The sequence below is a fragment of the Phacochoerus africanus genome, chromosome 6 (genome assembly GCF_016906955.1).
Source record: "Phacochoerus africanus isolate WHEZ1 chromosome 6, ROS_Pafr_v1, whole genome shotgun sequence".
Taxonomy (NCBI): domain Eukaryota; kingdom Metazoa; phylum Chordata; class Mammalia; order Artiodactyla; family Suidae; genus Phacochoerus; species Phacochoerus africanus.
This window is the reverse complement of record NC_062549.1, coordinates 98,989,477-99,012,054: the sequence shown is the minus strand read 5'-3', so window position 1 is coordinate 99,012,054 and position 22,578 is coordinate 98,989,477. Positions and strand designations below refer to the sequence as shown.

At 41.3% G+C, this 22,578-nt stretch overlaps 1 protein-coding gene across 5 annotated transcripts in view; it reads left to right on the top strand.

The window, feature by feature from the left end:
* Nucleotides 1-234: 234 nt before the first annotated feature.
* The window catches only part of RPRD2 (regulation of nuclear pre-mRNA domain containing 2), a 90,056-nt gene continuing 67,712 nt past the window's right edge, over nucleotides 235-22,578 (top strand). For 2 of the 5 annotated variants that reach the window (XM_047784748.1, XM_047784747.1), the window contains exon 1: nucleotides 235-1,436. In XM_047784748.1, the coding sequence (XP_047640704.1) occupies nucleotides 1,232-1,436 (205 nt within the window). In that variant the 5' untranslated portion in view covers nucleotides 235-1,231. The remainder of the gene's footprint in view (nucleotides 1,437-22,578) is intronic. The other 3 variants (XM_047784745.1, XM_047784743.1, XM_047784744.1) reach the window with 2 other exon arrangements.

Sequence of the window (22,578 nt, the reverse complement as noted above, 5' to 3'; positions counted from 1 at the left end):
TGGTGAAGGTGCGATTACTTCGCCTTTTATTCTTTCCTCGTCTCAAATTCTATAGGGAAATTTTCCGTTTCACTTCATTTACTTCCTTTCCCTATAATCCAACGTCAAGTGGCTGTAAATGGTATTGTCCAAGTAGAGTGTAAAATATTGCTCGGTCTGGGAGTCTGCGTAGTGAATGGCGCACTGGAGCTGGCGCATGCGCATCGTCTGAGACACGGCAAAATGGCTGCCGGGTACTTTGTCGCGTTCCATGCCCCAAGGAGTTGCCAGCAGCGGCGGCGGCGGTAGCTGCAGGTGCCAGAACGCAACAGTGGCTGCTAAGCGGAGGGAGTTTCTCGGCCCTGTTGTGTGAGCTGGACTGCCCCGAGAGAGACCTCGCTAGGAAGCAAAACGCCGGGTGGAGCGGTGAAGCCCCTCCCCCAACCTCTCTTTAGTTTGACCAACTCCCTCACCCTCCCCTCCAGGTTTCTCCTCCCAACCCGCTACACGCTGGCTTATTGCGCAGGCGCACAAATAATCGGAGTGTCTCCTTAGCCCTTGGGGCTTGTGGGCTTCTGCGCGCGCTTCTCGTTCCTCTCCCTTGATTGGCCAGGTTGCCCCGCCATCACGCCTCCCTCCGCTTTCTAGGTTGAGAAGGAAGCGGGGGGGCGGAGCCAAGCAGCGCGTGCGCGATACTGTTGCTGTCCCTTTGCTGCTATTGCGTTGCAAAAAAAATCCTGACTAGGTAGCCTTGGGCCTTTCCTGTGTTAGAGGACCTAAGGGGAGAGAGATTTCTGCAGCTGAAGGGGCAGTCGGGTAGTATTAACTGTAAGATATTAACGCCCGTTCTTAGAGGAGTGTGGGGAAGGGGCTTAAGCATTGAGAGCCGAAGAGTATAAAACCATTAATTTCTGGGCCAGGCGTTTAGAAAAGGCTTTGCAGGACGTGTTTTCTGCGTTTCTTCCGAGATTACTGACTGGTTTAAACACAATCCTTTGAACAATTTTGATAAACCTTCGAAACCCGCAGCCCCTCCTTGCAACGTGTAGGAGCCACCAGCGTGCCCAGCAGCTGGTCCTCCCGTCCTACCTCCAGAAGAGCCTAGCGCGTGCACCACCTCCACCCCCTGGCCTCCCTCCCCACCTGCGGCTTTCACGCACTCGCAGTGATTGTTTTGCCGGCTCCCGCCGCCGCCGCCGCCGCTGCCGCCGCGGCCGCCAGAGGAGCAGCAGCGCTTGTGCAAACTGGGAAGATGGCGGCCGGCGGCGGCGGAGGCAGCAGTAAGGCCTCCTCCTCGTCGGCCTCTTCAGCAGGGGCTCTGGAGTCCTCGTTGGATCGAAAATTCCAGTCGGTAACTAACACCATGGAATCTATTCAAGGCTTGTCGTCTTGGTGTATAGAGAACAAGAAACACCACACTACCATCGTCTACCATTGGATGAAGTGGCTCCGGAGATGTGAGTGTTGGGGGTGACTAGGGAAGGGAAGACTGGGGAATGGAAAGAAATACTGCCCAAAACGCTTCGGGCTTCCCGGTGGAGCCGCTGCATTCGGTTAGGGTTGTTCACCTTAAAGCTTCGACTCGAGTGTTCCCATATCCAGACTCCATTCCTAGTCAGGATTGTCCTGAACTGCAGGAAACTCATTATTTCATGGGTTTTATTGCCACTGGTGTGACCTTGGGCCGTTGGGCCCAAGTCTGTATAGATCCATACATTATTTCATTTCAGAGCCTTGTAAGGTGGTGGTGTTTTCACTGAACCTTCAAGGAAATTGTCGCGTCCGTTTATTTCTTATAGGCCTTGACGTATTAATGATTTCTTGGTTTCTTGGTGATAGACAGGCAATGGTTTAAGCAGTAGTAGTAAATGCACCTACTTCACCGGAATATGTTGGACCATTCTCTTTTCTGCTGACCTATAACTTGTGATGTGTAGTAAGAAAGGCCTCACTTGGGTGAATGTTAAGAAGTAACGTGAGCTCCACGTAGAGCTGAGGCGACCACCTGGGAGGTTTCCCTGTACCTGTGTATTCGCTGCAATAAAATCCAGACAGAGTTCTTGATACCAGAAACAACCGTAGTCAGTATCGCCACTAATACTTTAAATTGTAAAATATATCTGGCTACTTTTTAATCAGTTCAAATACCTTTTAAAAATAGGGATTGATTTCATAGGTAATCAAAACAAGGAATCAAGAAGTGTGTTTTCTGAATATATACTATCTCCCCCCACCCCCCAGTTATTGCTTTTTTGGTCTTCTTAGTGGAATTTTTTTTTTTTTTTTTCACTTACTGCTTTACTGCAGAAAAGAAGTCTATTTAACTGTCAGGAAACAGATTGTTTGCAGAAGATTTCAAATCTTTTAGGAAGAAATGTTTGGAGAAGTCATTGTTGTCTCCTGGTGAGAAGAAGGGGTTGACCCTAAATCCGTATATATCTATTTGAATTTTAGGTCTGTTGTGTCCTGTCTATGACATGTCACCAGTGAGAGTCATTATCCAGTTATTCTTCTTTTCCACTTTTGCTATTGCTGCCACTATAGTGTTTTAATTTGTGTTTACCTTTTAGGGAGCATATGGGTAAAACTTGTAAAATCATAGGCCCCAAGCTTCAAACCATTTGTATATAAAGTTATTGTTGGGAGAGATGTTTTGTGGCTCTTTGAATAATATATAAAGAAAGGATTGTATAAGCAAGGCAGGATTACCTGTATTTACCAATAGCAGATCAGAGTTTCTTTCTTTCCAAGCAGTAAAATTAGACCATACAATATCAGATATAATAATAGTCATTCTCAAGGATGCACATAATAAGTATCTACTATGTGCCCAGCCATTTGCCATTTATAATATATCTAGTATCTCATTATACCTTAAGATAACCCTTAGAAGTAGATTTTTTTAATCCTTGATTTACAGATGGGGAAACTAAGGCTCAGAAATGTTAAGTTGCTTAAGTTATTTGACTCCACCATATCAGATGACAATGGTCAGGCCACATTTAACTTTGTAATGTTTTCATGATTATTCATTAATGGAATTGGTATGCCTGTGGTAGCAAGCAGTGCTCAAATAAGCCAGAGGACACAGTCTCCTTAAACATATTTTTCTTCCTATTTTAAAACATTTTTATTTTTCCTACCTTTGGGCTCTAGTGCTTTAACTATATGGTTACATAATTTGCAAGGATAAGTTGGTTCCCATCCCTGCCTGTGGGATTACAAATGACAATTACAATGTATTTTTTCTAGTCAGGGATAATAATGTATACTGGAGCTAGAATTTTTCTGCCTCTACTTTTGATATTGTGTCTGAGCTTATTTCCCTTGTTGATATTTTAAGAGCGGAAAAATGCTCTAGGAAGACTGTACTTCATTTGAAGTGAATTATATATAGTTTGTGTGGTTAAAATGCTTTTGACTTTCTATAAACCTCTTTTTTTTTTTTTCCTGGTGGAATGGAACTTACCTTTCTAAGGGTAATTTGTAGTTGTTTTGTGTTTACATTGAATGAGTATCATCTATTTTATTGTAAATAAAGCCTTTTGAGAGAAATATTCAGGAGAGTGGTAGAATTTTTTTAGTTTGAGTTTGGTTTCTAAGTCAGCTTTAGGTAAATTTGTGAAATAGGTGTCTTTGGCATTCAAGCCTTTCTGTCTATTTTCCTGATGCCACTTTTGCTTCTCTCTCTCTTTTTTTTTTAATTTGGTATGGGTTATTTAGGAATCTATATTTAGACCTCAGTATGAATTTAAGTAACTATGTAACTTCCTGAGACATTTTCATTTTACCCTTTATTTGAGAAACTTTTTGTTCACTGTAAAGGAAATAATTTAGAGAAGGCAAGTAAACTTCCTGAAGACATTCCTTGGTGGGTTCTACTGATTTTATTCAGGCTTGTTTTTGTTTTTGTTTTTGTTTGGTCTTTTTTGTCTTTTTGCCTTTTCTAGGGCTGCTCCCGTGGCATATGGAGGTTCCCAGGCTAGGGGTCCAATTGGAGCTACAGCTGCTGGCCTATACAACGACCACAGCCACAGCAATGCGGGATCCGAGCTGCATCTGCGACACACCACAGCTCACAGCAACGCCGGATCCTTAACCCACTGAGCAAGGCCAGGGATCGAACCCGAAACCTCATGGTTCCTAGTCAGATTCGTTAACCACTGTGCCACAACGGGAACTCCAGTATTCAGGCTTGTTTTAATTTGCCTGATACTTCCAGTGCTATCATTTTTTAAAGTGATCTTTCTGTAGCATAAGCAGATATCATTTCAGTGCTTTAAAATCATCCAGTGATATTCCATTGCAACAGGCTTAAGAGCTAAACTTTTACTGCAGGTAAAAGGACTACAAGCTCTTACACCATCTGCCCTACCTACTATCTCTCAGACTTCTCCCAGTCCTATCTTCTTATCATTTAGATCCAAACTCAAGTATTACCTTCTCAGAAAGGCCTTCCCTAATGATCTTATTTCAAGTGTTTCCTTCAGTTACTTTCTATCATATCATTTTATTTTCAGTGTATGAAATTATCTTATTTATTTGTTTGTTATTTATCTTCTTGCACCAGATGACAGGGCTGTGTCTTTGCTGCTGTGTCCCCAAGCAACTAGAACAGTGTTTGGCACACAATAAGCAATTGATAAATATTTTTAAAATATAATTTTGTGAAATAGTTAATCAAGAACTTGAATTGTTTTAATTTCTGTTTATCAGAAGGCAACATTTATAATTGAAAGAAATTATAGGTATGGGTCGTTGGCAGTTGCAAAACATGGCTTTTATGTAGACTTGATGTGTAATTTGACTAGATTGTCATTTCTGTATTTTGTTCCATTTTTAATATAAAATGGAAATCAATGTATTAAAGTAGAAAAATACAGACTTTAGAATCAGACCTAGGTTGGTGTTCCCGTCGTGGCGCAGTGGTTAACGAATCTGACTAGGAATCATGAGGTTGTGGGTTCGATCCCTGGCCTTGCTCAGTGGGTTAAGGATCTGGTGTTGCCATGAGCTGTGGTGTAGGTCGAAGACGCGGCATAGGCCGGCAGCTACAGCTCCAATTGGACCCCTAGCCTGGGAACCTTCATATGCCGCGGGAGCAGCCTAAGAAATGGCAAAAAAAAAAAGACATACACACAAAAGAATTAGACCTAGGTTCAAATATTAATTCCGTGTCTTTAATGCCTGGGTAATTCTATGCACAATATAAATTGTGAATCTCATTTCTGATCTGTAAGTAGAGATAATTATCTCTCATAGGATTTAAAGAGATAACATTGTATTTTAGTATAGGTCCTAGCATATAGAAATGTTCAGTTTAGTTACTGTGATGACAGTGATGATGTAGATAGTCTTAAGGTCCTGAGTATTCAAAATAATTACTTTGTTTTGGGAACAGTGCTGGAAATTACATGCCCAGTCAGGGGCAGATGATTTGGACCAGCCTTCTTTAGTGAACTAGCAAGTTCTCTGAGGGAAAATATTGTGTTTATGACATCTCTATATTGTTTGTAATTATTGAATGGGTTGGTTGAAGGTGATATGAGAATTTGTGAGTTTTTGAAGAAAAGAGGGATATAGAAAAGTAGAGTCATTTGTAAAGCAGAAACTCTGTTAAGATTTCCCTTCAGCTATCTTTGGTTCAAACTTTAAATATGTATAAGATTAGAAAAGTAATGACACCCTGCCCCTTCTACTGACCACGTCACTTCAGTAGTTACCTTTTTAAGAGCCAATCTTTTTTCTTTTATCCCGTTTACTTTCCCTCCTCCCCTTCATTTGAAGCAAATCTCAGAAAATCTGGTATTTTTTTCCACAAGAGAAACTGTTGTTATATAAACATGGACTAGCAAAAAAAAAAAAAATCTGTTATACAGGATTAATTTGTTGTAGAGAATTTGCAAAATGTATTTACCATTTTTGATGAATGACAATGGTTTCTCAGTTTGGGTCTTAGGGTCCTTGGGTGGACCATGAAGATGGTGATAGTTTTATAGCTAACTTTTTTTTGCTTTAAATTACTTTTATTATTTCCATAGACAATAATCTTCAATCTATAGCTAACTATTAGCTTTTTTTTTTTTTTTTGGTCTTTTTAGGGCTGCACCCTTGGCATATGGAAGTTCCCAGGCTAGAGGTTGAATTGGAGCTGCAGCTGCTCGCCGCAGCAACACCAGATCCGAGCCACGTCTGTGACCTATGCAGCAGCTCATGGCAACACAGGATCCTTAACCCACTGAGCAAGACCAGGGATTGAACCCACATCCTCTTGAATCCTAGTGGGGTTTGTTACCACTGAGCCATGACGGGGAACTCCGAAGGATCATTCTTAGTTGCTGCAGAAATAGGTATGCCAGTAGGTAGCTGTTAGTATTCTTAGGATAAAATATTGGTAGTTAGGACCAGGTTGTGGAAATGATAATTTGATTCTGGATCTGTTTTGAGGGTAGATCCAAATGGAATTTTATTTTATTTTATTTCTTTTGTACTTTTTAGGGCCAAACCCGCAGCATATGGAGATTCCCATGCTAGGGATAGAATCAGAGCTATAGCTACTGCCCTATGCCACAGCCACAGCAACACAGGATCCAAGCCGCATCTGTGACCTACACCACAGCAACGCCGGATCCTTAACCCACAGTTGGAGGCCAGGGATTGAACCTGCAGCTTCATAGTTCCTAGTTGGATTCATTTCCACTGCACCACAACGGGAACTCCCCCAGGTGGAATTTTAGATGGATTAAATGTAGGTTAAGAGAGGAGAGTAATTAAGAATGAGAGTTCCCACTGTGGTGGAAGGGTATCAGCCGTGTCTTTAGAGCACTGGGACGCAGGTTCCATCCCTGGCTCAACACAGCGAGTTAAAAGAATCCTCTGTTGCCAGCAGCTGTGGCATAGGTCGAGGGGTACTCCGTATGTTCTGGGGCAGCCACACAAAAAAAAAAAAAGAAGAGGAAAAAACAAAAAGGAAAAATGGGAATGTCTTTTTGCCTGAGTGACTAGAAAGAGTTGACATTTGTTGAAATTGGGAAGGCTGGAAATGGAGGAGGTTTGGGGAGAAAGATCAGAAATTTAGTTTTGAATATGTTAGGTTGGATTGGGTTGTCATAACATTAAAAAAACATAATTCAGAAATACAGACTTCACTCATGTAAAGTATACAGTTCACTTGTTTTAGCATCTTCATAGAGTTGTGCATCAGTCCCAAATGGGGTCTTATTTAGTGTGTAAATTGTATTTAGAGCAACCAGATTGAAAGAGATAATATACTAGGAAGTAAATGTAGGTAGAATAGTAAGTGTAGTAGGATATATTAAGTGTACATAGAGAAGAGTGTCCAGAGAGAAGGCTCTGGGGCATTTCAGTATTTTAGATTCCTCTCTCTACTTGATAATGTGTTACTGGTTTAGGTACTTTTCCAGGTTTAAGGTAAACTTTATTTCAGCTCCCCAAAGAAGTAATAAATCTGTTTTGCTCTCTTGCGTGTCTCTAGTCTTGGTTTAGGTTTAATGGCACTCTGGATTAGTTAGGCATTTGGTTTGGATGCCTAGGTCACCTCTTCTTCCATTGCCCTAGGTTCATAGAGATGTAGTTAATTTCCTTACTTCCGGACAGTGTTTCAAACCATGAACTGTCTTAACTAGAACAAGATTATTGTAATGGTATATACTAAATGAGCCTTTTTACATGTATCAGCTTTTTTACAAGCAGTTATATTCTTCATTTAGCTGCTTTGTCTCTCAAGTACAAAAGGGTAGTGTTGTATGCATGGCTCTAGGTGGATTTGAAGCAATATATTTTTTTCTCTTTTTTGGGACCTTGCCCACAGCATGTGGAAGTTCCTGGCCAGGGATCCAACCCACACCACTGCAGTGACCTGAGCCGCTGCAGTGACAATGCCAGATCCTTAACACACTGTGCCACGAGGAAACTCCTGAAGCAATATGTAAAACATAATTTCGCTATACATCCCATAGTAACTTAAATGTTAAATTAGGTAGTAAATAAACATTCCCATAACTCAAAGTGTGAAACAGTATTGAAAAACTTCAGATGATTTTATGGTATGGAAATATCTTGAAAGGAAAATTCCATTGACAATGGAAAACTACTGATATTAAAATTTTCTTAAACAGGCCAACCCAAAATTACAGGTTTGTTGGTTGAGAAGGGGTGAGTGTAGGTATGTGTGTAATTTCTTAGGGAGTGGAGGCTTACTGATTTTTTTTTTTCTTAGTGATTTGGCTTCTTGCCTTTCATAATTTCATTATTTATTTATTAAATAATCGATGCATCTAAACTTGTTTTCTCCTCGGCTTTTGTCATTCTCTCTCTCTCTCTTTTTTTTAACTTTCCCAAGTGTTTAGAGTTTCATAGAATAGTACTTTAAAAAGTCCAAAAGCGGGAGTTCCCGTTGCGGCTCAGTGGTTAACGAATCTGACTGGGAACCATGAGGTTGTGGGTTTGATCCCTGGCCTTGCTCAGTGGGTTAAGGATCCGGTGTTGCCATGATCTGTGGTGTAGGTCGAAGATGCAGCTTGGATCCCGAGATGCTGTGGCTCTGGTGTAGGCCAGCAGCTACAGCTCCGATTTGACCCGTAGCCTGGGAACCTCCATGTATGTGGCCCTAGAAAAGACAAAAAGACTAAATAAATAATAATAAGACGTCCAAAGGCAATTTTTTTTTTTTTTTTGGTCTTTTTAGGGCTGCACTGGCAGCATATGGAGGTTTCCAGGCTATGGGTTGAATCATAGCTGTAGCCACCAGCCTCTGCCACAACCACAGCAACGCCAGATCCTTAACCCACTGATCGAGGCCAGGGATTAAACCTGCGTCTTCTTGGATACTAGTCAGATTCGTTTCTGCTGAGCCATGACAAGAACTCCCCAAAGCAGATATTTTGGATTAGTTGTTTCGTATGTCTGTCGTCTGTCTCTCTATTTATCTTTTTAGGGCCGCACCTGTGGCATATGGAGGTTCCCAGCCTAGGGGTCGAATCAGAACTGAGCTGTCAGCGATAGCCACAGCAACGCTAGATCAGTGAGTTAGTTGTTTTAAATTTTCAACTATCTGAGGTTACATGAGGTTTTTTAAGGTGCAGGAGGAGCTCAGAGACCCTAGTGAAAATTACTCAAAAATTTAACACTCTTGCACAAGCCACCTTGACATGAATTTCTCATCTGTTTGTCAGGGAAACAAAAAGGAGTTAGTGCCTAGTGTTGCTTTCAGATTCCACAGCACTGACAGATTTTAATTATAGGACACTGGAGAAATGCATGTTTTGTGGAGAAAGTAGAACTTTGTTACTCCTTTTTGGAAAAAGGCAACAATTCCATCTGTGCTTTAGAATATTAAAGTCTTCCTGGCTAAGATAAAGATAGTTTTAAAAAATACCTCATTGTTTTTCTTATTCTCATAGAAACATTGAAATAGAGGCTGTTCAGTTAAAGAAATGTTTAGTATGCTGGTAAATTTTGGTTGGATCCTTTATTTTTCCCTCATCTCTCTCCCTTCACTTCACACTCGAGTGATTAGTTTCACTTGCTTTCACCCTCTGGTTCTTTGGTACCCATCAGAAGGAGGAGGAGAGAGGGAGAGAGACGGAGGGAGGGAGGGAGAGAAATTGATTATTTATTACCTTTTAGTAAAACTTTCACTGTTAGAGGGGAAAACATGTTTTAATGTTAGGCATTATAATTTACCTTTTTTTTTTTTGTCTTTTTAGGGCTGCACCCACGACATATGGAGATTCCCAGGCTAGGGGTCGAATCAGAGCTACAGCTGCCAGCCTACACCACAGCCACAGCAACGCAGGTTCCGAGCTGCCTCTGTGACCTATACCACAGCTCTTGGCAATACTGGATCCTTAACCAGAAAGTGAATTTAGAAATATTGGGTGCGGGGGAGTTCCTGTCGTGGCTCAGTGGAAATGAATCTGACTAGTATCCATGAGGATGCAGGCTTGATCCCTGTCCTTGCTCAGTGGGTTAAGGATCTGGCATTGCCACGAGCTGTGGTGTAGGTCAAAGATACTGCTCAGATCCCGAGTTGCTGTTGCTGTGGCATAGGCCTGCGGCTACAGCTCTGTTTTGACCCCTAGCCTGGGAACCTCCATATGCTGCAGGAGCAGCCCTAAAAAGGAAAAAAAGAAAAAAAAAATACTGGATACAAAGTTCCATTGTGGCTCAGTGGTAATGAGCCCAACTAGTATCTGTGAGGATGAGGGTTCAATCCCTGGCCTCACTCATCGGGTTATGGATCCTATGGTGTAGGTCACAGACGCAGCTTGTTTCACTGTGGTGTAGGCTGGCAGCTGTAGCTCCAATTTGACCCCTTACCAGGGAACCTCCATATGCCGCACTTATGGCCCTAAAAAAAAAAGAAAGAAATACTGGGTGCTTACTCTATGTAAAATTTTGTTAGGTTGCTGAAAGAGATGAGATTATAAGGAACTTATATTTAGTGACTAAGATAAGAACTGAACAAAAGTAATTGGTTCTGAGAGGTATGATATGAGTTTTTTTTTTTTTTTTTTCCTTGCTATTTCTTGGGCTGCTCTCACGGCATATGGAGGTTCCCAGGCTGGGGGTCCAGTCGGAGCTGTAGCCACCGGCCTACACCGGAGCCACAGCAACAAGGGATCCGAGCCACGTCTGCGACCTACACCACAGCTCATGGCAACACCGGATCGTTAACCCACTGAGCAAGGGCAGGGATTGAACCTGCAACCTCATGGTTCCTAGTCGGATTCGTTAACCACTGCGCCATGACGGGAACTCCCCCCACTTAAAAATCTTATAAACTGAGGCTTGGAGCTTTCACTGTGGTGCAACAGGATCAGTGGCATCTCTGCAGTGCTGGGACGCAGGTTTAATCCCCAGCCCAGCACAGTGGGTTAAAGGATCAGGCGTTGCCATAGCTGCAGCGTAGGTCAAAACTGATTTGATCCCTGGCCTGGGAACTCCATATGCCATAAGGTGGTCAAAAAAGGAAAACAAACAAACAAACAGACTGAGGCTCAGGGAAGTGACTTATTTTGAGGAAATTGTCAGAACATTTATAGCCTAGGAAAGAGAAATTTCTTGGTTTCAGAGTGGCTAAGCATAAGCTTAATTTTTTCTTTTTTTCATTCTTTAATAAGATAATAAATAAGTAATCCACTGATTTATTTTCTCTTTAGGGCTGCACCTGCAGCATATGGAAGTTCTCAGGCTGTTGGTGGAATCAGGGTTGCAGCTGCCAGCCTATATCACAGCTGTAGCAACCCCAGATCAGAGCCACATGTGCGACCAACACTGCAGCTTGTGACAACACTGGATCCTTAACCCACTTGAGGGAGGCCAGGGATTGAACCCGCATCCTCATACATACTAGTGGAGTTTATTTCCACTGAACCACAACAGGAACTCCCATCACTCTTTCAAAAAAAATTTTTTTTTGGGTCCTGAGAACATTTAAGATGTACTCTGTTAGCAGCTTTCAAACACATGGTACCACATTGTTAACTACAGTCAGTGTGTTAGGTTGTACATTAGATCCCCAGAACTTACTCATCTTATAACTGAGAGTTTGTATCTTTTGACCAGCATTTCCCCACTCTCCCACTTGCCAGCCTCTGGCAACCATCATTCTACTCTTTTTCTATGAGTGCCTGTCTGTTTAGATGATTTCACTGAGCTGCCAAGTTGGAAAAAAAGTTCATTAATTCATATATAGCAGTAAATTTAATATAAAAGCAGAAATGGCTATTTTATATTAAGCAAAACATTAGATTTGTAATAAAAGTATATAATTTATTAACTGACTAGTTTTATTATTGTTTTTGATGAACTAATAGCTATTTTGAAATTCTTAGTTTTAATTTCTAGTGTAGTAAATAGCATATTACCCAAATAAACGCAAGCTCTTTGGGGTCTTCAATAATTTTTGAATGTAAAGGGATCCTGAAACTAAAAGGTTGGCGAATCCACCGATTTATTTTATAGAATGACCTTTATCAAGTTTTTACAGCGTACATATCCATTGTCACTCATCTTAATGTTGTGTATTGCCATGGCTTTCCAGATGTTATCAACCATTTAATTTTTTTTTTTTTTTTTTTCTGTTTTGGCCGCATGCTTGGCACATGGACGTTCCAGGCCGGGGATCAAGTCTGAGCCACAGCTGCAATTTACGCCACAGCTGTGGCAACACAGGATCCTTAACCCAGTGCACTGGGCTGTGGATTAAACCCACGTTGCCCCAGAGCCAACGCCAGATTCTCAACCTACTGTGCCACAGCAAGAACTCCTAATTTGTGAGATTATAAGTTGCTAACTTTTTATTTTGCCAAATAAGGACATAAAATACACTATTATTTGTATATCATTACCATTTTATAAATTACCACTTAATGTGAAAAATTTGCCTTAATATCCTATCTTTCAGGTTTTAGCTCAAATGTCACCTCCTTAGAGGTTGACTCCTGTCATCCTAGCCAGAGTCTATCCCTTTTTGCTCCTGCCTATCATTTTCTTATTTTATCACTGTAGTTTTTTTTATACCTTTTCTCATTATTAGGTACTACCTTATTTATTTGCTTGTTTACTGAGATGCATGTCCCCTCTCACCCCTAATTAGAATATAAACTTATGACAGCAGGGAATTTGTTTTGTCCATCACTATATTCTCAGCACGTTGAAGAGGGTGTAGAATGTAGAAAGTGCTTGTTAATTAATGACTTTCTTATATCTGACCTCAGATCACACTGAGAATTGTTGCTATAGAGGTTTTACATGCTTTTGTTTACGTAGATTTATATATGCAGGGGGATGTACAATACTGTATAGCAGTTAATTGGTGAGGAACACAGGCTTTGGACTTCAGTAGGGATTGTAGTTGTTATTTAACCTCTTAAAGCCTAAAAATAGGGATAATAATAATACAACTCACCTTATGTGATTAATGGTGGTATTAAAGAAGATAATTCAGGAGCTTCTGTAGCACAGGGGGTTAGGGATCTGGCATCGTCACTTCACTAGCTCAGGTCTCTGCTGTGGCGTGGTTTTGATACCTGGCCCAGGAACTTTGAGATACTATGGACACAGCCAAAAGAAAAAGGTAATACATATTAAGTGCTTTGCAAACTACTTGACATTTAAAATTTCAGCAATTGGTACCTAGTGTTTTTTTTTTTTTTTGTCTTTTTGCCTTTACTTGAGCCACTCCCGCGGCATATGGAGGTTCCCAGGCTAGGGGTCTAATCAGAGCTGTAGCCACCCGCCTACGCCAGAGCCACAGCAACGCGGGATCCGAGCCGTGTCTGCAACCTACACCACAGCTCATGGCAATGCCGGATCGTTAACCCACTGAGCAAGGGCAGGGACCGAACCCGCAACCTCATGGTTCCTAGTTGGATTCGTTAACCACTGCACCACGATGGGAACTCCCTCTAGTGTCTTTTTTTTTTTTTCCTAGTGTCATTTTTAAATGCAATTGTGGTATGTATACATTTTATTATACCATGTATCATGCAGACCTGTCTGCTTAAGTTTTAAATTCTTCCAGTTAATTCTACATACCATAGGTGAAAATTTAAGGTTAACAATGCAAAGGAGGAGTTCCCGTCATGGCTCAGCAGTTAATGAACCCAACTAGTATCCGTGAGGATGTGGGTTCAATCCCTGACCCCACATAGTGGGTTGGGGATCTGGCGTTGCCGTGAGCTGTGGTGTAGATTACAGAAATGGCTCCGATCCTGAGTTGCTGTGGCGTAGGCCAATGGCTACAGCTCTGATTCGACTCCTAGCTTGTGACCCTCCATATGCCGTGGGTGTGGCCTTAAAAAGATAAAAAAAAGAATAATAATCCAAAGGAATGAACATGGATTTTTTTTTAAAGTCCTTTTTATTAATGCTAGTGAATGCCCAAAGAACACACTGTTTAGAAACTGTTGGAGTTCCTGTTGTGGCGCAGTGGTTAACGAATCCGACTAGGAACCATGAGGTGGCGGGTTCGGTCCCTGCCCTTGCTCAGCGGGTTAACTATCTGGCGTTGCCGTGAGCTGTGGTGTAGATTGCAGACGTGGCTCAGATTCAGAGTTGCTGTGGCTCTGGCGTAGGCTGGCAGCTACAGCTCCAATTGGACCCCTAGCCTGGGAACCTCCATATGCCGCGGGAGTGGCTCAAGTAAAGGCAAAAAGACAAAAAAAAAAAAAAGAAACTGTTTACCTGTTTTGGGTATTTCAAGTACCCATTCATATAACATCATCTTTCAGTTCTAGAAATTCAAGAATTTAAGAAACTTTCAGGAGTTCCTGTCTTGGCACAGTGGAAACGAATCCAACTAGGAACCATGAGGTTGTGGGTTTGATCCTTGGCCTTGCTCAGTGGGTTAAGGATCCGGCGTTGCTGTGAGCTGTGGCGTAGGTCACAGACTCCGCTCGGATCTGGTGTTGCTGTGGCTGTGGTGTAGGCCAGCAGCTGTAGCTCCAATTGGACCCCTAGCCTGGAACCTCCATATACCACAGGTTCAGCCCTAAAAAGCAAAAAAAAAAAAAAAAAAAATCATTCATATGCTTTTATAGCTGTTGTGCTAATATAAAAATGCATATCAAAGGGATTTCACAGGGACAGCAATGTGTCTTTAACATTGCTTGATATTTAGAAATAACTTATAGAAAACAAGGGGTTTCTGAAAATAGAAGTTGGAATAATAAAGACCAAATATTGATCGTATTTTCATTAAAATTATTATTATTATTTAAAAATATATCTTTGGCCACACCAGCAGCATGCAAAAGTTCCCAGGCCAGGAATTGAATGCATGCCACAGCAGTATCCAGAATCACAGCAGTGACAAAACTGGATCCTTAACCCACTGACCCAGCAGGGAACTCCCTAAATTTTTAAATCTTAAATTAATGATTCTTTTAAAAAAGACAAGTTCAGGGAGTTTTCTTTGTAGCCCAGTGGATTAAAGACCTGACATCTCCTTGAGGATGCAAGTTCAATCCCTGGCCTTGCTCAGTGGGTTAAGGATCCAGCGTTGCTGCAAGCTCTGGCGAATGCTGCAGATGTGGCATGGATCCATGTTGCTGTGGCTGTGGTGTAGGCTGGCAGCTGCAGCTCCGATTTGACCCCTAGCCCATGAACTTTCATATGCTGCCTGTGCAGTGGTAAAAAACAACAAAAAAAGAAAATTTCCTGTCAAGACACATTTTAACACTTTGGAAGGTAAATTTCATTTTGTTTTAAAAGTTTAAAAACCTGATAATAGAAAAGTGAAGAGCTTTTGAAATCCATTTATAGGCCATCTGTATACATATATACTGTGTTTATTATAAACTAGGTTAAGAATTCATTTCTAACCTCTCATTCTTATACTTGATTGCCATGTGTAGTACATATGTATAAACTTATAAATGTGGATAAGGTACAGAGAAAATAAAACATAGCAGTGAACAAAAGTTATAGGGTGAATTCGACTTTGTACAGCAGCATTTCCTAGCAAGTGCATGTCACTGTCAAAGCTTAGAAACTACGAAATTAAAATTAAACTGTGTTTCATGCTGTTATACTTTAGTACCTTTAATAAAATGCTTGAGTTTCCAGGAGGGGTGGAGGATAGGATATTCAGTATTTTCCAAGCTTATTTGACCATGGAATTCCTTTCTTTTCTAGCCATCTCATGTGATTAGTGTTTCATGGAACACACTTTGGGAAGTTTTTCTAGGAAACACCCAATTAAAGAGCAGAGAGAACCAACTTATATTTGTGTTAGCAAGAAAGACTTGATGGAGGTAACAGTTGTTCAAAAAAAGATGTGAAGCTGAAAGAAGACATCCCAAATATAAACAAAGGTGTGAAAGAATCAGAAGCAGGGAGTAACAGCCAGAGGTACACATAGACAAGTAAGGATGGAAAAGACAAAGAGAAGCAATAAAAGCCATGATTTTTAAGATGTAAGTGGGAGGGTACAAAGGGAACGGATGTTGAAAACAAAGTAACTATGTGCATGCACAAAAGCTGCAGTAGATAGTGATTGTAACATGGGACCCAAATTATTATTATTATTTTTTTTTCACCTGCACTTGCAGCATGTGGAAGTTCCTGGGCTAGTGGTCACATTGGAGCTGCAGCTGCTGGCCTGTGTTACGGCTGCAGCCATGCCAGATACGAGCTACATCTGCCACCTACACTGAATCTTTTGGCAGTGCTGGATCCTTAACCTGCTGAGTGAGGCCAGGGATTGAACCCACATCCTCAAGGACACTGTCATGTTCTTAACCTGTTGAGCCACAATGGGAACTTCTGGATCAAAATTATTTTTTTTGTAATACTGGTATTAGTATAAATTTGGGGATTTATTCAGAACTTTTAGAATTCAAAAATTGAAGTTAAATCAGTGAGCCCAAATTTTAGTATATTTCATATTTTAAATTTTATATTTTGGAGTTGCTGTCGTGGCTCAGTGATTAATGAATCTGACTAGGAACCATGGGGTTGCGGGTTCGATCCCTGGCCTTGCTCAGTGGGTTAAGGATCTTGCATTGCTATGAGCTGTGGTGTAGGTCAAAGACTTGGCTCAGATCTGGCGTTGCTGTGGCTGTAGTATAGGCCGGCAGCTACAGCTCCAACTGGACTCCTGGTCTGGGAACTTCCATGTGCCCGAGGGAGCAGGCCCAGAAAAGGCAAAATAAAATAAAATAAATAATAAATTTTATATTTGAAGATGTCAAGTAAAAATGTAAATTTATAAAAACAAATATTAAACATAGGTTATCATTGTAATATAAATCATTACCTGCTTCTGGCTTTGCTGCTTTCTTTGACATTTTTCTTTTGGCTGAGGCACCTTTATAATTGCTCAGTGTGATATAGCTGGTTGGGTTGGACTTAAGTATCTTCTTGCCATATTTAACTGTCCTGTATAGTACTTTCAGAACCTTCTGTCTGTATTCAGTAGTTCAGAATTGGTGAAGTTTTGACATTTTTCTTGGCCAACTTGGGAAAGATTGCCCTAATGGAATCTAAGTTCTTTCTTTTCCCTAGGAGAGCTCCTTTATTAGGAGGGTTCTTTCCTTCAGGTGCAGACTCACCCTATAAGTGGGCTGTGACAAGGGTAGTGGGGGGTGGTCAAGGGAGTTTCCTGAGCTCCATAGTAAATAGTAGTAAATAGGGTTTGTGATGAAAGTGAGAGGAGAATGGGGGTGGATGAGTAGGTGGGAAAGAGTTAAAGATAACCAAGAATGATGAATGAACTGCTTTTGTATTATGCCAACAGAAATATTGTATTTTGGTCTCTAAAATACCAATTACAGTTTCTAAAAATGAATGATGTGTTTGGGGAAATGTTTAGAAGCCATTATAATAATCTAACCAAATGACAAAGATTTGAATTAGTATAACGGTAGTAGAGAGGACAGATATGACCTAAGAGGTATTTAGAAAGTAGAATTTGACAGAACTTGCTGACCAGTTGAATGTTGGGGAATAAGTTAGAGGAAAAGCTTAGAAGGTGGAGTCTGTCTTGGGTGACAGAAAATTTGGGAGGAATTACGCTTTGAACACATGGAGTTGGAGTCTCTGGAGGCCATCTGAGAAAAGTTGTTTAATAGATTATTAGCCATTTAGATAGTGCTTATAGTCCTAATATTGGCTAATATTTATTGACAGTTAATGTACTTGATGCTATCCTAGGGTTTTTCTCTTTTTTTCCATTTTTGGCCACCCAGTGGCACATGGAGTTTCCAGGCCAGGGATCAGATCCAAGTCACGGTTTCAACCTAAGTTGCACCTGCAACTACACCAGATCCTTTACCCACTGTGCTGGGCTAGGGAGTGAACCTGCGTCCCAGCACTCCCAAGATGCCGCCTATCCCGTTGCTTCACAGCAGGAACTCCTGTCCTAGGAATTTTTTATTTTTTATTATTTTCCTTTTTGGCCACACTGGGGCATATGGACGTTCCTGAGCCAGGGATCAAATCCGAGCTGCAGTTGCGACTTAAGCCACAGCTGCAGCAATGCTGGATCCTTATCCCACTGTGCCAGGCCGGAGATCAAACCCATGCCACCCAGAGACAATGCCAGATCCCTAACCTACTGTTCCACAGCTGCAACTCCAGATGCTTTTCTAGGAATTTGAGCGTATTATGTCATGTAATCTTGAGAAAAACCTTTGAAAAGGTAGGTACTATTTTTATCTCATTGTATAAATGACAGAAGCGGTTTGAAAGGCTCATGAAGTTGAAAATAGGGGCTGGGCTTTGAAACTAAGGCTGAATGATTTAAGGAATAAGTTCATAACCACTATATTAGGGAGCTTTGGAATAGAGATGTAGACTTGGGAATTATTAGCATACTGGTAGTAGTTAATGAATGAGCACTTCAAGGGACGCAGCATTCTTTTTGAGAAGAGAATATGACCAATGAAAGAACCTGGGAAACACCAGAGTTTCAGGGGTTAGCAGAAGAAAAGGGGTCCTAGGTAGAGGAAAGGATCAGAGCAAAGTAATTTCTCAGAAATTAGGGAAGAGAAAGTTTACCAGAGCAGTTTCTGAGAAGGGTGAATAGGACATTTTCTGTTCCTAATGATAGGACAGACTAGATATTTTACAGGATGCTTCTACTAAAAACATAACTAAATCCTTCAGAAGTTGCCACAAACATGACTTAAAAATAAACTTTAGGGAATTCCCATTGTGGTGCAGTGAAAACAAATCCAGCTAGGATCCATGAGGATGTGGGTTTGATCCCTGGCCTCACTCAGTGGGTTAAGGATCCAGTGTTTCCATGAGCTGTGGTCTATGTTGCAGACTTGGCTTGGTTCTGGCGTTGCTGTGACTGTGGCATAGGCTGGAAGCTATAACTCTGATTTGACCCCTAGCCTGGGATCTTCCATATGCCACAGGTGCGACCCTAAAAAAATATAAAAATAAAGCACAGTCTAGGAGTTCCCTTGTGGCTCAGTGGGTTAAGGATCTGGCATTGTCACTGCTGTGGCTCTGGTTATAGCTGTGGCGTGGGTTCCACCCCCAGCCTAGGAACTTTCCCATGCTGTGGGAAAGGTCAAAAAACAAGTGAATAAATAGGAGTTCATGTTGTGGTGCAGCAGAAATGAATTTGACTAGTAACCATGAGGTTGTGGATTTGATCCCTGACCTCTCTTGGTGGGTTAAGGATCCGGTTTTTTCTTGAGCTGTGGTGTAGGTCACAGATGCAGCTTGGATCCTGTGTGGCTGTGGTGTAGGCCAGCAGCTGTAGCTCCAATTAGACCCCAAGCCTGAGAACTTCTATATGCTGCCAGTGCGGCCCCAAAAAGGACCCCCCCCCAAAAAAAAAGTGAATAAATAAACTTTAGTCTGGAATAGTTTTAGGTTTACAGAAATATTGCAAAGGTAGTATAGTTTTCCTCTTGTTAACATCTTATATTAGTATATGTTACTTTTGATACAGCTAATGCACCAATATTGATATGTAATTATTAACTAGAGTCCGTATTTTATTTGCGGGTTTTCTTAATTTTTTTTTTACCTTTTATTTTTTTTTTCAACTGTGCAGCATGGTGACCCAGTTACACATACATGTAAACATTCTTTTTTTCTCACATTATCGTGTTCCATCATAAGTGACTGGATAGGTTTTCTTAATTTTTGCCTAATGTCTTTTTCTGTCCCAAGATCCCATCCAGAATTGTATGTTACATCTAGTCACCATGTCTCTTTTTTTTTTTTGTCTTTTTTGCTATTTCTTGGGCCACTCCTGCGGCATATGGAGGTTCCCAGGCTAGGGGTCGAATCAGAGCTGTAGCCACCGGCCTACGCCAGAGCCACAGCAACACGGGATCCGAGCCGTGTCTGCAACCCACACCACAGCTCACGGCAACGCCGGATCGTTAACCCACTGAGCAAGGGCAGGGACCAAACCCGAAACCTCATGGTTCCTAGTCGGATTCGTTAACCACTGCGCCACGACGGGAACTCCCATCTTTTTTTTTTAAGATTTTTATGGCCATACTTGTGCCATATGGACATTCTCACCCAGGGATTGAGTTTAAGACAGTATTTGTAGATTTCTTCATTGTAAAGTTAGCCCCCTCCCCCCATCAGCTAAGCTTTGGAAAGAACTCACACTTAAGGCATGCAGAATTTATGTACCGCCTGCTTAAGGGTGCAGTATCTCTGTAAATTACTTGGAATTCTTTTGTATGGGAGGTTACAAGCATAACTTTTTTTTTTTTTTTTTTTGGCCATGTCTACACCATGCGAAATTTCTCAGGCCAGGGATCAGACCTGAGCCATAGCAGTGACCTGAGCTGCTGCAGATCCTTAATGCCGGGTCCTTAACTTGCTGTACCACAAGGGAACTCCTTATAAGCATAATTTTTAATGCATTACTGGTATGTTAAAAAAAAGTAAAGAAGTTCTCTAAGGGTCTGTTCTCATAAAAGTGAAGAGTCAGGAGTTCTGCTGTGGTGCAGCAGCTCAGATTGCTGTGAAGGCACAGGTTTGAACACTGGTTTGTTTGGTGCAGTGGATTAAAGGATCTAGCATTGCCACAGTTTTGGCATAGGTCACAGCTATAGTTTGGATTCAGTCCCTAGCCCAGGAACTTTCATATGCCACAGGTGTGCCCATAAAAAAAAAAGAAAGAAAAAAAGTTGAAGAGTCAGCTGAAACAGGGGCAATGGGTTGTGAACAAACAGAAAACCCAAGGTTGCTCTAAGGGCAAATGCCTATATTAACACTAATGAGAAACTAAGCCTTTGGCCTGCAGTAAAGTGGAAGAACCCTCTGAGAAAGATGCAAAATTGGACCAAGGTCAGTACTACCCCTGATTCTGCCAGAGCAGTTGCAAATACACTTTGAGAGAAAACTTTTTCTGATTAGGCCCTCTGAATTCCTACAGATAAAATTTAACAAAAAAGAATTACCAAACATAGGAGTTGCTGTTGTGGCTCAGTGGTAACAAACCCGGCTAGTAACCATGAGGATCCCTGTCCTCACTCAGTGGGTTAAGGACCTGGCATTGCTGCAAGCTGTGATAGGTCGCTGATTTGGCTTGGATCTGGTGTTGCTGTAGTTGTGGTATAGCCTGCAGCCGCAGCTCTGAGTCAAACCCTAGCCTGGGAACTTGCCTATGCTGCAGGTGCAGCCATAAAAAGAATGAATGAATGAATGAATGTAGCATTTAATTATTGGTAGTTTTAGCAGACAAAAAATTTGCAAAAATGTAGAGAATTGATGCTACACTGTATCTGATTTTATTGACTCACATGTAGAGAATCCTGGCCTCTAAAATTAGAAAATAACGCATTATTTTTGAACAAATAAGGAACGTTTAAAACAATTAATGATGTGTGCTGGCCCCTAATGCAAGGTTGATATAATTCCATGTGCTCTCTATCACAGATTCATGTTCTTTAGCCATATAGTACTATTAACATAGAAGTTAATAACCAGAACAAAAATCTCCCCTTTGTTTGGAAATTAAAAAGTGCATTTCTGAATAATTCATTGATCAAAGAATAAATCATAGTGGAAATTTAAAAATACAGGTCAACGAACAGTAATAATACTACATCAGAAGTTCCTTGTTAGCCTATTGGGTTTGAGGGTCTGGTGTTGTCACTGCTGTGGTGAGGGTTCCATCCCTGGCCTGGGAATTTTCATCTGCTGCAGGAGCAGCCAGGAAAAAAAAAAAAACTTACATCAAAACTAATGACTCTTTGGCTCATTTTTAGTGCTTACTATGTGTTTATTTGGAATCCATTGGTGAATAAATAAAGATTTCTGACCTTGTAGAGCATAAAATATGAAAAAGTAAATTAGTATGATAGAAAATGATAGTCTTATGGGAAACAAGTAAAAATAGGACAAGGTAAACGGCTTTGGAATTAATGCTGGAGATTGGGGGACAGATTGCAGTATTAAAGGAAGCACTTAAAATAGGCTTGAGAGAGTGAAAATTGAATAAAGGCCTGAAGACACTGAGTTAGCCAGGTGGATATCTGGAGGAAGAGGATTTCAGGTAAAGGGAATAGAAGTAAGACCTTAAAGTATGAGTATATCTGGTTTGTTCAAGGAACAGTGTTCCAGAACACTATGGCTGAGTGAAAGTAGATAAGGTCACAGAGATAAGGGGGATTGCAGATCACCAAGGGCAAAGTCTTTGGCTTTTACTCATAGTGGAAGGGGTAACCATTGGATGGTATTGAGCAAAGAATACATACTCTGACTTATCTTTTAAAAGAATCCTCCACTGCCATGGTAAGAATAGACTATAAGGAGGAGTGGACAGAGCAGAGAGATCTATTGTAAGAGTAATATAGTCCAGGTGAGAGATGATGATGGTATAGACTGCAGTGACAAGGATAAAGACGATAAGAAGTAAATGATTTCTGGAGTACCTATGGGGGTTCAGCAGACATAAACCTGACTAGTATCCATGAGGATGCAGGTTTAATCCCTGGCCCTGTTCTGTGGGTTAAGGATCTGGCGTTGCTGTGAGCTGTGGTGTAGGTCGCAGACTCAGCTCAGATCTGGCATTGCTGTGGCTGTGGCTCTGATTTGACCCCTAGCCAGGAATTTCCATATGCTGCAGTTTCGGTGGCCCTA